We start from the raw sequence: 17,601 nt of genomic DNA on the forward strand, positions 1-17,601 counted from the left end.
AGTCCATAGTAAAATTACAGTAAATTACAAACCACAAACTATCCCTAACATCATTAATTTTTGTATAATAATCATTTCCCTTATGCTTCCAATAATCTTCTATAATAACAATTTTGTAAAAATTATTATTTTTTTAAATCACTAACTATTCATAATTTTATTAATGTTCAATATATAATAACTACTATTTTTCCATACCAATATATAGTACACACCTTGTGTATTGGCCGATATCTCTGTATTGATTGGATAATATATAATCAGGAGTCATACCCTTTATTACTTATTTTGTACTGTGAAATGTTAGATAAGGCTTGACCAACAGTAAGTATTAGAAAACTGACATTTATTAGAGGTGCTCAAGTCTGCAAAGGACTGCTTTTATCAAAGATTTTAGATTTGATGTCATTTTTTGTTGCTCGTATCGAATCAATATCCATTATCAATAACAGATAGGCCACCCCCAGTTTCCATTGAATTTTCCAATAACTTAGATACAATAATTACTTTTATTTTCTATTTAATAAGTGCATATTCAGGTCCTACAATAAAATACAAACCACCAAACTATTATACAATTATTTTTTTAATTAAACTAGTACTTTCCTTAGGTTCCAATATTTTTTTATAATAATATTTACTGCTATTTTTTTTTTTATTTATTAAGTGTATATTCAGGTCAATCACATTACAATCACTAACTTAGGGATGTCCCAATACAACTTCTTTCACTTCCGATACGATACCAATATTGCAGCTTTGGGTATTGGCCGATACGGTATCGATACGATGCAATTTCAGCACAAATCATACATACTTTTATTACTTATTTTGTAGTGTGGAATGTTAGTAAAGGCTTGATCAAGTGATGTTACTCAAACAGAGAACAATAGTCAGCAACAGTAGGTATGAGAAAAACTGACCCATTTATTAACCTATTGGTTGCATACATTTTAACCTTTAACATAATATCTACAGTATTCTACAATTTAATAAATACAATATATATCTGAGATTTTAGATGGTCCGATAAAATCCGATATTTGTTTTCTGGCTGATATCAATATCTGATCGGGACACCCCTACCACGAACTATTCATAATGTAAACTATTATACAAATTTAATATTTTCTACCACTTGTATTTACTATGTGTATATATTCAGAATAGTAAAGCCTTGTCTGTAAGTGTTAGTAACCATTAACAAGTAAACATGTAATTTCTGTAAATTTACTTTTATTGATTATTTGTTAACGATAAATTGTCACTAAAAATACTTTGATATCAAGAACATTTGTTGTTGCATATGGGTAACATAGAGCAATGTTAAAATCTGATCACAAAAATAGATTTATAAAATTAAACACTTGACAAATTTGAAGATAAAGCACCAAAACAAAAAAACAAGAACATCAACAAGACATTTGGTTTGAAAATCGGTCCTAAACCGATTGATTTAAATATGAAAATATGTTTTTCGGAAAAAAGCATGCATTCACTGGAACAGTCCGTTTTCTTCACAGTAGTTTCACAAAAATATTGTCCACTGTAAAAAATTTAAAAAACCCCTGAAAAACAGTGGGTTTTTTTTTTCGGTTTTCTTCCCAACTCCTGGGGCCTGTACTACAAAGATGGATTTCCTCCTATCGCGCAAACTTCCCGGATATATTCAGCATGTGCTGTACTACAACACTGGTTAACGTCTTATTGGGCTAAATCACCATGGTAACAGGCTGAACACCTAATCTGGTCGGGAGGAGCTACAGAAGTGGATAAGATCTGAGCGAGTACTAAAGTCCCGCCTCCAGACCAATCAGTTCTCATGGAAAATGACCCGCCCATTATTAAAAGGTCTTGGTTGGTGTACAGATGTGACAGCTGTGTTTAGGAAAGAAAGATTATATATTAACAAATAAATGCAATCCTTTCATTAATCTGATGGCATCCTTTAGGAAAGATATAGATTTTTGTCTGTTGGACGAATCTAAAGTCAGCTGATGAAGCCTGTGTCAGTGCTTTCCGTATCCGTCAATGGATAAAGTCATTCATTCTTACATGTTAGCCATATTGACAGCCTCAACAGGAACATACAGCAGTTACTCTGCTGTACACAGAGTGTGGGATGGCCTGTAACATGATATAAGCTATATAAAATACAAATTAATGTCCACCCTATGATGTAGGCTGACTGAACAGTATTTACTAAATGGAAGATGTCGCTTTCACAGGATTCACTGAGTCAAAAAAATGTGATCTAATCCCAGTATGTGAGAAATTGAGGCAGATTACGTGAATAGAAACATGACTGTGCTGTAATAAAGTTGAACTGGCTGATCAGAGTGCTGTTCATTTATTATCAGATTAATAAATATTGTATAATCTCACGATATTACGCAAAAGACAGTGTCGGTACCTTTTTTTTCTTCTCCTTTAATGTCAACGCGCACGATGCCTGGGTTAAGTGTTGATAACCTGCTTTGTAGTAAAGCTGGTCTTTGACAGTGAATGTTTGGTTATATCCAGCTTTGTAGTACAGGCTCTTGAAGTCCTCTAGTGTCCACCTAGCTGCAGACGATGTCTCAAATTATCAGTCAAACAGGAAAGAGAGGAATGGAGCCTCAGTGTCGAGCAGATTTACAGATTTTGTCGTAAACCTCCGGGAAGGCTTCCTTACAGCCCAGTTCATCTCTGAGTTTGTGGTACAGTTGTCCATCGAACATCTCCCAGAACTCCTCACGGTCCATGTAGACGTCTGCATAAAGCATCTGAAACCTGCAGGTCAACATCGCAGCATGTGAGTTAGCAAATTAAGTGATGTTTTACCTCTTTGATTTGTTATAAGAACAAGACTGACCCATGTACATCTCTGACAAACTTCTCCAGCCGACGTGTGGAGGCTGTAGCTTCAAAGTGTTTGACGTTGGGCTCCCCATAAGCCCCAATGTCCACGTATAACTCCTCCTCCTCACCTTTGGGGTGAACCATCCCTCTGCTCAGTGGCAAGAGGAACGGACATAGCCACAGAGGATAAACCTGAAATAACAAAAAGGCAGGACTGGGGTTAATTACATTTTCCAGTTTGATTAACCTTTCAATTGCCCATGTTCAATTACAATTACATTGACCAGCATTTTTTCCAATTACAATTAAATTAAAATTTTTATCCTCAAATTCAATTACAACTACTTTCTCAATTACTAAAGTTCGGTTACAATTAATCACAATTACTGAGCTTAAAATAAATAACCTAATAAAAGTAAACCTTCCTCTCATGTTAGCATCTCTTATGATAACGGGTCCTAAATCAGCTGGAAAATACACTAAAAACAAATATCTAATTGCTTTCCGATCTATTGGTTACCTTATTAGGCTTCCTTATCAATAAAAATATTGCTATTAATATTTTTGGTGTGGGTGTCTGAGCCTTTTTTGTGTCTGTAAACCCCTCTATTTCATTTAAAAAAAATGTAATTGCATTTAAATTATAATCGACATTTTTAATAGAATTTTAATGGCAATTACAACTACAAATTCAATCATCTAAACCCAATTACAATTACAACAACAATATATTTTTTAATTACAATATAATTACACCATAATTAATTATCAATTGTGCGATTACAATTACAATTGACCCCAACCCTGCAAAAAGGCATTCATTGCATTCACACAGCAGAATACAAGCTATTAACCCTCCTATTATTCTTGTGGTCAATTTGACCCTATTCAATGTTTATCATTCAAAAAATAATAGTTGATTTTTTTATATTTTATTTGCTTCATATTTCATGACTTTTCCTAATTTGATAAGTACAATTGATTAAGCATAAAATCATGAGTAAATTATTTTTATGCTGAACGCATATTGCACACATTGGTGTTCCTCTGGGGTCAGTTTGTGACCCATGTGTGACTTTACATCCCCACACCTGCAGGTGCAGAGTTGATACATGACAAAGTAGAACCAATAATTCATGCGCGGTCGAGGGCGGGGTATTAAAAATAAGTAAATAAATATTTTTATGAAAGGAAGGGAGGGGAGGATGAGGGGTCACCAACATCAATCAATATGCTTAATTCCGTGAGTCATGAATGTCCACCCTAAATTAGAAAATATTTGGATGAAAGATTTTCAACACACACCAACTCTAAAACTGAAAGTTAGACCTGATGGTGGCGCTGCAGGGAAGGTCATAACATCACCACAACCAATAGGGTTTGTACTGTAGTGGTCATTAATGTTGTCAGTAAATATGAGAAAATTTGGATGAAAACTATTAAAGATAAATTAATTCTACTTAAAAAATTTGGCCTAATAAACAAAGTGCTGGACACAAAAACTTGTTCAACAATTTTCTGAAAATCATTTTCTGGAGGCAAATATCCCTGGGGTCAGACTGACCCCAATGGTAAAATGTGTTTGTAATATTTGAGGATAATAAGAGAGTTAGCAAAGATCAGTGTGAGGAAACTAAGCATTACATTAATGTTCTGGTGGAAGCATGTGATGGCGGCCTGCAGCTGCTTCATGGGTATCAGCATGTCCTGGACTACGTGGTGTTGTTCGTAGAGACGTCGGATTGTTTCGCCTTGAGTGAGCTTCAGCAGAGAGATCTTAGGTGGAACCATCCACCCAAAAAGCCAGCGGAACAAAGGATTGTTGCCGAATGGAATAATATCCTGGAGAAATGAAGGCAAGGCAAATATATTTATATAGTGCATTTCATACACAAGAAGACACAAACAGCAAAGTGATTCTTTTTAAACACACAAGAAACCTTATTGTTAAGTAATTAAATTGCAACATTAAACAAGTTAAGACAACTATTAGAAATTATAAACTCAAAAAAAGTTGTACAAACATACTGCCTCAAAGCAGCCTAGTTTTAAAATCCAACATGCTTCTCTTTATGGTTCACAATGTATCCAACATTAATCATCTGCAAAATACTGTTGGACTGTTCCTTTGTGTTTAAATCTAACCCAATGGGTTACAAACATTTTAACTTTAAAAATAAGAATATTCTACAATTATAAAAAAATAAACAAGATCCTGAAAAATAACGTCAATAAATCCAATAAGAATATATATTTTCAATATTGTAAAATAACCACTCGTTCAAACATGGATATTTTACAGTTAAATAATAGAAATTAAGAAAATAATTAGAATATCCTTAAAAACAATATCAATAAATCCAATAATAATAAAAATGTATATATATTTTTAAAGTGAAAAATAACCTATAGCGTGTTCTACAGTTGAATAGTATGAATAAAAATCAAATTTGAAGACCCTGAAAAATAACCTCAAAAACAATAAATAAAAATTATAATTTTAAAGAGCAAAATAAGAATTCAAGTGCAACTGAGTATTTTTTTTTACTGTCAGCATTTGGTTCTGTCAGATGATGGAAAGAAGGGCTGGAGCGGAGTCTGGAACGGACTGCTTATATCGGAGATGATAGATGTAGACGATATAATCCATTCTATGGGGTTAGGTTACTGTAAATAAAAACTTTTTTTACCAAATCATAGGTGCATTTGTGGATTTTACTGCACAAAGTCCGAATTCTTCGTCTACATCTTGTATTAAAAAGCAGTTAGAATCCAGCATTCTGATGCATTACTGCCATCACTGGCTGAAATTCTGTAACTTCTGACAGTAACCTTGCCTGATATCGATCCGCTTTTGGTTTTTCTGCTGATGTCGGACCTATATCAGCAAATATGTTGGATATCAATAGGGACACCCTTAACTACTATGTCTACTAATATATCACCATGTCGAACACAGAATTAAATATCTCCTCAGGTTTAATGTAGAAACCCAAATGCACTCCAATTCTCTACTTTACCACCAGAGGGCAGTCTTTGCATCAACAGGCATGCCCAATTTATCAAAGCCCTTAAACCTTAAGTGTCTTGTCTGGATTTAATCCAAACATTACTCAACCCAGATTTCCATGCGCTTCCCCTGTGCTTCCTCTAACAAAGGGTGTAACCCCCTAAAATCCTGGAGCAGCACGCAGTGCAGAGGTGACCCCTTTGAATATAAAGCAAACACTATGCATAATTAATCACAGCATTTACTGCTAAACAAAAGAGAGGATGCCAAGCCCTTTCTCAGTAATGGCTGATGCTTTGGGAGTGAGAAAGGGTTGCAGCACATTAGTGCTTAATAAAGAGGAGTAAGCGAGCAAGAGGATATGATAATGACAGGCTGAAGTCTGTTAGATATATTAGGCTCCTAAATATAATCAATGAGCTCCTACAAACAGCTCCACTCAGTGTGTGTGTGTATGTGCGTGTGTGTACCTGAAGCTCCCAGAAGATGCTGCGAGTGTGCCGGTGATAGTAGTGTCTAAGGGGGATGTACTCCGTCCCACCAACGTCCCTTTTTAGGTAGCTCTCCACATGTTTGAAGAACCAGGGTTTGAAGTGGAGGCCAATTCTGTTTATCTGGTGTGGATATTTGAAAAAAGTACAATAAAAAAAAATGAAAGCCATCAAATGTAAAAACAAATCCACGTCAACAAAGAGCTTCCTAGCTCACCTTGTCAGGCTCTGCGTAGTCAGTCATGGTTCCTGTCATTATCACTGCAGTGTCCAGAGTGTATTGGATCCCCTCTACAAATGTGTTCTGCTTGTTTTTGGAAGCCTCATGAAAGTGGCTGCAGATGTTTTCCAGTCCTCTGACCGGCTCGTAGTGCAGCTTCACCCATGGCTTAGCTGGAACTATTTTAATTTCAGCTGCAACCAGGAAGCCCAGAGTTCCACAAGACCATGGCACAGCATGGAACAGGTCAGAGTTCTCTTCCTAATCAACCAAGAACAGACAATGGTTGGTGACATACTGTAAGTATGCAGAAGAACCTGGTATCATCTATTTAACGTACTTGAAACGTAAGGCGGCTTGCTCACACTAAATAGAATAGAAGTGCTTTTCATTTGTTGGATACATTCTCCAATGTGAATTATGAATTAAATTCCCCTTCTTGCTCAAAACTATATATAGAAAATATATACAGAAAGTTAGTGCCATAAATTAGTTGGGATAGTGGAAAAAAATTCTATTCACATAAGAATTCTAATCATCCACGATTCTGAATCGATTAATAAACTTTAAGGCCTAAAACAATTTTTTTTTTTTTTTTTTTTTAAAATCGAATTTTGTCTCAAATTTAGATCAGATAGGTCTTAAATGTGCTTTACTGACTGTGACTGTACAATGTTATTTTTGAAATATCAAAGAAAAAACCAGTTACATTGTGTATTTTGAAACGGGCACCTTTTGAGAGAGAAAAAAAATCCACCAGCTTAAGCTTTTATTTAGGCAGTTTTATTTATTAACAGAAGCTTTATTTTTTGTATGCCTTAACGTAATGTTGTAGTCACTGAGATTTGAGAAGTTTCTATTTTGAAAAATCACACAAAACACCAATTTGTGTAGAGTTTCTCTTTGTAACTTCTGGGAGAAAAATACGGAAGCTTATTGCAGTCAAGTGAATAAAAAAAGTTTCTGTTTTTATGAGTAAAGTTTCTGTTTTTACGAGTAAAATAAATCCTATTTTTACGAGTGAAGTTTTTGTTTTTATGAGTAAAATAAATCCTGTTTATATGAGTAAAGTTTCTATTTTCATGACAGCCTCCTTCTACAGTATGATCACAGCTTGATGAGCGCTGCGCCACGCCTCGATTATTAAATTTAATCTGCTTTAATTTTACTTTAGGTTTACGGCATTGGGAAATCTTACTGTCGTTGAGTACTTTAGATGAAATAATCATCAGTTTGTCAACTTTAAGAAGATATCTCAGGTTGATGTGTTTGTTGAGGCGTAAAGAGAAGTGTAACCCGCTGGACGTTGTTGTGTTTCTCCAAGTAAACCAGTACGGTGTCACGAACTGAGTTTACCTCGTACTGAGATTGATTATGAGCATACCTGTATATGTGCATGCGCGCACATGCGCACTACTGGAAAATGAATTTTTGCTAAAAAAAAAAAGAAAAGAAAAAAAATAGTACCGTATTTTTCGGACTATAAGGCGCACCGGACTATAAGGCGCACCGGTTTGTTATTATTATTATTAAGACGCATTAAGCGAAATAAAATAGTCAGATAAGTCAAACTTTATTCAACTCATTAACAATAACTCTCAACATTGTTCAGGTTTAACACATAAAATACAGAACAATACACTCACTTTTTCAGTTCAGTATGTTGAAGCACAGTAGTTAATTTCATACATAAGGCACACCTGATTATAAGGCGCACTGTCAATTTTTGAGAAAATTAAAAGATTTTAAGTGCGCCTTACAGTCCGAAAAATACGGTAATTCATTTTTGTTTATTCTTCGTTTTCAAAGTGAATGGACATGTTTTATTTGTTTAATGGATTGGGTTAGGGTAATAACCTCAGTACGGAGGAAAACTACGTGACACCGGTATGCTCCATGGCTACAAAATGATGCATCTGAAATGCATTCAAGCTGGAGTTGCAAAACAGGATTTATTTTACTCGTGAAAACAGAAGCTTTTTTTTTATTCAAGTGAATGCAATAAGCTTCCGTAGAAAAAGGCAGCTAGCCTAAGCTTTTATTTAGGCAATTTTATTTATTTAAGTTATTTCTTGTACAGTAAATATGCAAAAATGCCTTTGTGTGATTTCATAATTGGATTCAGTTTATTGAAAAATATCTTACACAAACTATATAGTTTTAATGGCATAATTTGCCTTAAAACACTATGCATTGTATCAATTTTTGAATCGAGAATCGATTTTGAATCGAATCGTGACCCTAAGCATCGGCATCGAATCATGAGACACCCAACAATTCACATCCCTATAAATTAGTATAATGATGATAATTCAATGAATCTTAAGGGCAACATGGTGCACTCATTTTTCCTTTCCAGACTGTCATTTTAAAACATTTACTGAATCATTAAAGTAATGCTGGAAAACCAAAGCCAAAAATGGTTAGTCGTGGTTTTTTATATTTTTGTTGCAGTTTTGTTTGTTTTTAGTGTGATTTTGTACAGTTTTGTGTCTTTGGATTAAGTTTGTGTATTTCTGTTGACTTTTTTTTTGTATTTTTCCATAACTTTGATCTGTTTCTGAAGTCATTTTGTGTATTCGTTTTTGAGGGCCGTACAGAATTAAACTGACAGCCGCATGGTCACTAGTTTCCCATCTCTGCTTTAGAGTAATTGTGTACAGTACATGATGGGTGGCTTCTCTGTGAGAAGACTGACAGCTGAAACTCGCAACTCCCACTATCCGAACATGTCAACACGCTGACTCTCCTCCCACAACCTTCCTGTCATTGTCAACCTCCCACGATTTGCTGTTACAACTACGCCAACACCGACTTCAGTCAGGTGTATAAATTGAGAGCAGTAGGTTACAATTAGTATATTCTTGCATTATTTGTGATTTTAAAAATCAGATTTTTCCTCATAAGTAATTTCAATCAGTATATTCATTTTTCAATCAGTATCATCAGTATCATTGAATAAATCTTAATCAGTATTTCGTACTACATGTGATTTTTCAATCAACAGATTGAGAGGGAGATTTCTAATCATTGCTTTAAGGTTTTTACTGTTGATTTCAATCTTCATATTACACTTTTCAAACATTTAAAGTAGATAAATTATCTTGTGTATGAAATGTTGTTCGAATAAATTTGCCTTACATTAATTTCTATAGATTTGAACATCAATTAAAAGAAAATTTGTACTCAAAAACATCCAACTTTATAGTAAACATTTCTTTAGCACTATTTCCGAAAAACTTTGCCATCAATGTCAAAGACCAGTGGTTCCCAAACTTGTTGCGCCTAACGTACACCAAAGGACTAGTCAAAATCTGAAGGCACACTGTGCAAAATAGCCTTTATAACACGTTATCACTCATCATGTTCAATATCACAGGCGACCGTAGAATAAAGCGCTCCATTTTCCCTCTCGCTGTTTCTCTGTTTTAATGTTGTGCTACAGCCTTTGACACAGTCTTATAAATCCCGCCTGCGCAATAGTGGGAACGGCGAAATATTGTGTTCACTCTCTTTTTTTTTTTCTTCAAGAATTGTTTTTAGTATAGAGTTTTCCTCTGTATTATGAAATGAGTGCATACAAAGTAGTAAATGAAAATATAATAATTTTTGTGTAGTTGTATATTGCAATAATAATGTATGTGCCAAGTGTTTTCATACCGTCATTGCTTCCCACACTTGAAAAAGGAAGGACTGAACCAGACTCAGGATTTCACTCGTTCTACTTTTATTCTTTCCAGTGACAAGAAAGGTGAAAAACCTTTGAACACGAAACACAATGCAAATAAGTTCATAATTCATAAAGTATATTTTAAACTTTTTTTTTATTAAATCAATTCAGGTAAGTAATGTGTAAAAGTAGACATTAACCAAACAGAAAACTAGGTCTACTTTCATAACCTGAAACCATTATCCTTATGTTTATATCAATTATAGATATTATAATTTCAATTTTAATTTAACAATTTCTCAACAGAAATACTTTTATATTACACTATTTTCATACATAAATTAAATATTTTCACTCTGAATTTTAATAAATTGAAATTTGCTATATTTTAAATACTAACTTATTTTAGAATTTAAATACACAAAGTTTTAAGCAAATGTTTAACTATTTTCCTCTTCTCATATAAACAACTTAAATAACTCAGCAAACGCATTGAGCAAATTAATTATACAATGATGATTTCACATTTTAACAGTCCAGTCATTACGAGCTCACCAGTAGCCCTTCAACTGGTTTCAGTCCTTTTCCCATGCGTATTCGTATTGTGCAGTGCACGTTTCTGCTGTTCTCAGCTCTGTTGTGCACAGCCATAGGCCGTTTATAAGATGACTTACTCATCAGTGCGATTGCGCTCACCTGTTGAGGTGCGCCGCAGAGAATCATGCCTGCACACGGAGCAGTATGAGCATGCGCCGGCATGCGCTTGGAGTGGCACATGCACCCAGCAGGTTTATGCTTGACGGGCGTGGGACGTTGCGAGGTGCACGCGCCAAAAATTACGTCATCGCGCACCCCGCGCTCGGAGCACTCATGCTGCGTTCACACCGAACGGGTCTTCAGCGACACCGGACGCATCTGCTGCACAAAACGTTCCGCATGTGTCGCAGGATCAAAAAAAATGTCCCCATTTGCTTCATATGCATGTTTGAAGCGAAGCACCGCCCACCAGCGACACATCAAACTCAGTGAGTTTCACTACCTGTTGAAGCGAGCAGCTGCGCTCCTTTTTCTCCTCTCAAACATAAACCAGTAGTGAAAAAAGTCGGTGTGATTAGCGGCTAATGCTATCCTATCTCAGTGCCGACTTTCAAAGATGAAAAATAAACAGAGAACTTTTATCTGCTACTACCACCTCCTCGCTGATTCTCCTCCACGCCAAATCCTTCCTAGTCCGGTCCTGGTTATAAAGGCCGTGTCATACAGCTCCAGGTGGTCACACACAGCTTCTACTCCATGGTTTAATGGCTGAACAGACCAGTGTCCATGTTGACGGCCTGACATTATCGTCAACAAGGACTCTGATTGGCTTTTGTCATGTGAAACAGTCGCATTAGTTCAATATTTTCCACTTTTGCGGATGTGCGGATATGCGTAAAATCGGGAGTGCGCTCGCATGGCCAACGCTCTTTACGTGCGGATCGGACCACAACGCCGTACAGGAAAGATTCCACATCTGGGACGCATCTATCCATTGACTTTGTATGTAATCTGGACGTACGGACATTTCATGACACATCCGGTGTGAACGTAGCAGGCAGATCACCACAACAGTATAGTTGTTGCAAAAATCCCCCGGCATACCTGGACTTGCCTCACGGTACACCAGTGCGCCGCGGCACACCGTTTGGGAACCACTGGTCGAGACACCACTTACACACCAGGGATACACACACATACACTCACCTCTGAGCAGCGCACTAAACTGCCATCAGCTAGAACCAGCTCAAACGCAACACAGATGTGCTGGAACAGCCCATAAATATGAGAGGATGACTCAATGCCTGTGCCCATCACTAACCCACCTGAGAGAGGAGAGAAACACACAACACTGTGTGAGTGATTTGATTCTTGATCAGGTGAAAACAACACCACACAAACAGTGAGCATGCAGCTAAAAATGTAGTGCATCCATGCCCGTGTAGACATCAGGATGAATGGATGTTCCACAGCCTGATGGGAAAACATTAGATAGTTGATGCCTAGTTTATGGCATCAGGAAATCCATTATGAAACCTGATCCAGGGGTGCTTCCAGTGCTGCAGCCATTTCCTCCCAGTTCCATCGTTTGAGCTACAACATCAGTCCTCTAACAGGATTAGCAAAGTCGCAGAGGCTCCAAACAGGATGCAGTGACTGATGGAGGAAAGGCACGATCTACATCACTGAACAACAACCTGTGGAAATGACCAATTCATATCTCTATTTATGGCATCCAGCGGGACACAGATGAACCCAATCAGCACAACTAAGACTATATACAGTATATATATATATATATAAAAACACTATTAACTCAGTCTGAAGCAGCTGTGCTGATATCTTTTCATGCAGTGTTTCTGCTTAAATCTTCACTAGGTTTCATTCAACAATCCAGACATATGATAATAATAATAATAATAATAATAAATCATTGTGACCAAAATATCACATATTATATGTATACAGAGGATGTTTTTAACGTAAGACACACCTACAGTAAGATCATCCAGCTCCGGCAGCACAGGCAGCGTCCAACCAATGGAGTTAAGGAGAGCCGTCACTTGCCCCATGTTGGCCAGTGGCTCAACTCTCACCACCTGAACAACAAACAATGAGTCAGCATCTCAAAAGTAAGCTGGACTCACTTTTACAAGAGTGACTTACATCAAAGTTGCACATTCTCACATAGCCACACAATAAAAACCATAATCAAAAATCAAGCCAATCCTATATAAGAACACAATAATGGCAAATAAATGACTAAAGATCTGTTAAAAGGAATCAGAAAAAACTGTTTTAATGCCTGAGGGGTAATTAGAACGACAAAGAACGGCATATTAAGAAACAACATTAATAATAATTATTATTATTATTATTATTATTATACACAAGACTACACAAAGAAAATGTGCAATGAAAAATAAGGTGCAAAAATATTAAAAAATAATGATAATGAATACAAATAAATAAAAGTGTATATATACATTTTACACATGTATATATACTTTTATTTATTTATCTAAAATAGCTATAAATAACCCTTACAGATAACAATAATTTTGTGATCCACAATGATTTTTGTAAAATCTTTCAGTGTGTTTAACAGCTAAAGTCTCCATCTCTGTTTGTGTCACTATCCATGAAAAGAATGTGAGGTTTTCCAACATTTGGGAAATTAGTAAAGTGTATTCAGCAGGTGAAAACAGTATTTTAATATTTAAGGAAATCAATGAATTACCAATCACTAAGATTGAAACTTCAGTGTATTTCTTCCTAATGTTGAAACTTGTAAAGAAATATCAATAAGATAATGCGACAAACACAATGATTTATAAAATTCTATGTATCAGTATCTAAAAATAAAGTTATGAAGAACCTTTGTCACTATTCATTTATCATACAGTGCTCATAATCATTTGGGCTCTACAGTAGCGGCTCCAGGAATAAGGTGGCTCAGGGTAAATAAATGGGACTGATTGTTGACTATTGTGACTTAAGTTTTTGTGCTAAATGTATTTGATATTCAATAGGCTGTTGTTTTCGTCGTCAGGCATGTAAACTGTTGTAACACAACATGATGTGTGTGTGTGTTGAGGTTTGTCCTCACCTGCCTTGATGTGTCCACCTCCAGAATGTCCATCAGGTTGATCATGATGTTCTTATGGGTTTTCTTGTATTTTCCAACTCTTAAAGAGACAGTGAGCCAGCCAGGACGACCTGTGCACATGTACGTCTTGCCGCCATTATTTCTCCACTCACGCACCTGAAAAGAAGGTAGAAGTTGACTATAACTCTGTGTTTCTTTTATTGAAATTTCTTCTAACAATGACAACTTAAAACAATGTGGCCAAAAATAATTGTAACCTAGTGTAATACATACATTTGTATAACTTATTGTATTTATGCGTTTCCTTTCTTAGTCTTGTACACCACAGTGGCGCCGCAGATGGCTGCCTCGGTGTGTCGGTGCGCATGTTCTTCACACCAACTGCCAAGTTAAATTCCTTGTGCTGATTCGGATTCTGAGTCAGTAGCACATTTCTGATCTCAGGACTTAGTGTTGGTACAGGGTGTCAAACTAATTTCATTTCAGGGCCACATACGTCCCATTTTAATCTTAAGTGAGCCAAACTGGAGAAATCCTGGCATTTTGTTTAACCAAAATATTTGAATTTTAACAATTTCTGCTATAGGTCTAGCACTTCCATTCATAAACAATTGTAAATAAATCAAGTTATAGTTTAAGATATCTGAACTGAGCAATATAGTGCTTATATATACACGTATGAATAATGCACAGATAATAAACTAAATGTCATATTACTGGGAAAACGCTTTAGTTAATGCTTTACTTTTTTTTTGGCAGATTCACTTTAATCTGTAAACAGTTTTTCACATCTATAAATGACAAAGTAATGTTCAATACTGTTCTAATTGTATCTGTGTATATTTTAGGTTCAATGAAAATCAAACTGAGTTGAATCTGAATCTTGAATGAGTTTCACACTCCTGGAGTGATGTTTGAGTTTAAGCGAAGCTGTCCGGAAAGAGAAGATTTGGAGGGCGGGACTTGGCTCATGGACGATGGGATTGGAGTGCAATAGGATTTAGATTGTCAAACTTTCCCTACACTAAACATCTGGAACAGGATAGATCAACCCAGTTCTTGTTCCCACAAAATCAGGAGCATTCAACTGTCCAAAATGTGAAACTTCCTGAAACTGTAACTCCTAGATAAAACTCACAAGCTCGAAACCCTATCCAAACTAAACATTTTTTCCATTCTTATCTTTTAATCGCAGGTGCGTGCACTAAGGTGACCTGTCCTTGGATTTGATAACATGTCCTACATGTGTGTCACTTATCACTGATGAATAATTAACTAGTGAAATATGAATAGCAACCTCACCATTCATTGCATAACAGCATTGCTTTGTTGCAAAATACACACGATTAAAGGGATGCAGACTCAGAGCCACATCTGTCGCCACCACGTGTCAAACTCAAGGCCCGGGGACCAAATCCGGCCCTTTAGAGCATCCAATTCGGCCCGCAGCAGAAAGCAAAAAACAAGTCAAGGAAACCATAAATTATTGTGTGAATTACCAACTAATTCAGTTGTAGATATCTCCAAAAAAAAATACACAAATTGAATTAAATTCCACAATATTAGCAGGGCTCACATTTTCCCCATGCTTATACCGTATCACATGGTGGCAGTGTTTTTTAATCTGAAATTGTTAAAAGAACTACATTTTTCCCAAGTCAATCCAAAAAATGTTCCTAAATTACATAAAATCAAACTAATTGAAAGTAAAGATCCAGATATGTGTCCAGATATGTGTCACTTATTGCTTTGATATTATCAGTGCCGTATGTATTTCACAATTTATTATAAATAACGATTAAATTACGAATTTTCTCACCTAAAATCTGCGGTCCACTTATGATAAACTGCTCCGTATTTGGCCCCTGAACTAAACTGATTTTTTTTTTTTTTTTTTTTTTCTATCGCATGCTTTTTTTATGGATTTTTTTTTTTTTTTTTAATTTTATTTGAAAAATACAAATTTACAACAAGTCAGAAGTGTATATAATGATACAGAAAAGGGACAAGCAAGCAAGAATCAAACATACATAATTTAAAATAAATAAAACTGTTGTATATTGTCACAGTTTTGATGCTTTTGTGTATGAATGAGGGACAAAGTCTTAATATATTATTTAAATTCACACAGAAAGCTTACACAAAAGGAAAGAAAGATTTGTTGACTTTACACTTGTGTATGCAAAAATGTATCATATCATGTAAAAGATTAAGAGGAACAGTTTCAATCACATCACCTTAGTTTTTCTTTTGTTCAAAGTACACAATAATACATTTATAATGAAACTGAATACTATTAATCCTGCGCTTTAAGTAATTATTCATTTGAGCCCTGAAACCGATTGAATGAAGAATTTGACACCGCTGCTTCTTCGCAGTACAGCACGTGCTGTGACGTAATGACGTTAATTGGCTCACCTGTCGCTGGATGTCCCGCACGCGCTGGTCGTGCAGCTTGGGCGCAGAGCACAGCTTGAAAATGAGCCACGCTCTGACGTAATAATACACGTCATATAGGACAGAGAGCGGCAGCAGGAACAAACACACAAAGATCCACCTCTGGTGCACGATCACGTATTCAACACCTTTACATTTGATCCACAGCAGAAACACAACAGCCAGAGCTCCTAAACACAGCAGCAGATCCATGACGATGCTAGGCCGGGTCTAGAACACAGTCTGCGGCGCTGGGTTTACGGACTGAGTTTAGTTTTTTTTACCCCCAAACCAAACAGTCCTGATCACGCCTTCACCAGGATAGGTGAAGAAGAAAAGGATGTTGAATGACCCGCCTATGCTCGACGCCAATTGGTCGATATTTCAAAATGGGCGGGACAGACTATCCGATCTGCAATCTTATTGGTGTAAATAGAGACTAATGGCTTGTAGCCTCTCAGCACTCTAACCAATCATAGAGTGTACGGCCTGTCACACCACGCTCTGCATGGATCTGAGATGTATGTAACAGAGCTTCAACAAGTCAAACCAACAGAGAAAATAAGATATAAAAGTTTCAGTACAAGGACATTTCTACTTTCCTGTTTGGTTTTACTAGTCAGTAACACAAATCTTCAAAACAAAGGACACAATGTGCAAACACAATAGAATTATTTAAAATAGAACAAGAATAAAAATAAAAATATATATAGGCAGAAGATTAGCAGGTATAGTTAGAGATTTTTAATATTATTATTCAATTAAGAGAAAACATGTAGAGTGATTATACCTTTTTAAATTAATATAAAAATAAATAAATAAAAAATGGTGGGGTGCAATTTGGCAGCCGCCTGTGTTGCCTGTCTGGAAAGCCGGCCCTGGATATATCCCAATGAAGTAGAAGTACTGTCACTTGATGGAAATTATAGTCAAGTACAAGTAAACGTAAATCATACATAAAATACTCAAGTACAAGTAAAAAGTAGCTCAATTGAATAGTACTCAAAGTAAAAGCTATTAGTTACTTTCACCCCCCATGTTTATTTTTGGTAATAAATCTTGTCATGGTTTCCTTACATACAGTAAACATCTCATGTATAAACTTAAAAGGGAAGAAAACAAATCTTGCACAATAATTGATTAATTTATTTATTTTCCACAAAGGCATCTGTATTAAATAAAAAGGTTTGTCAAAATCTACAATTATTTTTAAAATAAAACAAAACAGATGAATTTAATTAAAATAAAAAAATTAAAATTCAGATTCTAAAATATAGCTACATATAA

At 35.8% G+C, this 17,601-nt stretch overlaps 1 protein-coding gene across 2 annotated transcripts; it reads right to left on the reverse strand.

Annotated features, from left to right (window-relative positions):
* Window positions 1–1,216: 1,216 nt before the first annotated feature.
* dhcr24 (24-dehydrocholesterol reductase) lies at window positions 1,217–16,629 on the reverse strand. Of its 2 annotated transcripts, none has more exons than XM_028445690.1 (9): window positions 16,297–16,629; window positions 13,879–14,034; window positions 12,763–12,868; window positions 11,976–12,094; window positions 6,560–6,823; window positions 6,322–6,465; window positions 4,486–4,683; window positions 2,855–3,033; window positions 1,217–2,772 (listed from the first exon to the last, which is right to left on the reverse strand). In XM_028445690.1, exons 1-9 carry the CDS (start codon window positions 16,525–16,527, stop codon window positions 2,619–2,621), a joined length of 1,551 nt encoding a protein of 516 aa, XP_028301491.1. In that variant the 5' UTR covers window positions 16,528–16,629; the 3' UTR covers window positions 1,217–2,618. The 2 variants fall into 2 exon arrangements, with proteins under 2 accessions (XP_028301491.1, XP_028301492.1); XM_028445691.1 differs by lacking the exon at window positions 16,297–16,629 and adding an exon at window positions 15,181–15,284.
* Window positions 16,630–17,601: the final 972 nt, after the last annotated feature.

Source organism: Gouania willdenowi, chromosome 4 (genome assembly GCF_900634775.1).
Source record: "Gouania willdenowi chromosome 4, fGouWil2.1, whole genome shotgun sequence".
Classification (NCBI taxonomy): Eukaryota; Metazoa; Chordata; class Actinopteri; order Blenniiformes; family Gobiesocidae; genus Gouania; species Gouania willdenowi.

What these genes read in the sequence shown, in the direction of transcription:
- dhcr24 (XM_028445690.1), bottom strand. Translation starts at nt 16,527, where the DNA reads ATGGATCTGCTGCTGTGTTTAGGAGCTCTGGCTGTTGTGTTTCTGCTG. An exon ending in AGGTGGACACATCAAGGCAG is followed by an intron (nt 12,869 to 13,878) that starts GTGAGGACAAAC and finishes TTTGTTGTTCAG; the next exon opens with GTGGTGAGAGTTGAGCCACT. An exon ending in GTTTAGTGCGCTGCTCAGAG is followed by an intron (nt 6,824 to 11,975) that starts GTGAGTGTATGT and finishes TTGGTTGATTAG; the next exon opens with GAAGAGAACTCTGACCTGTT.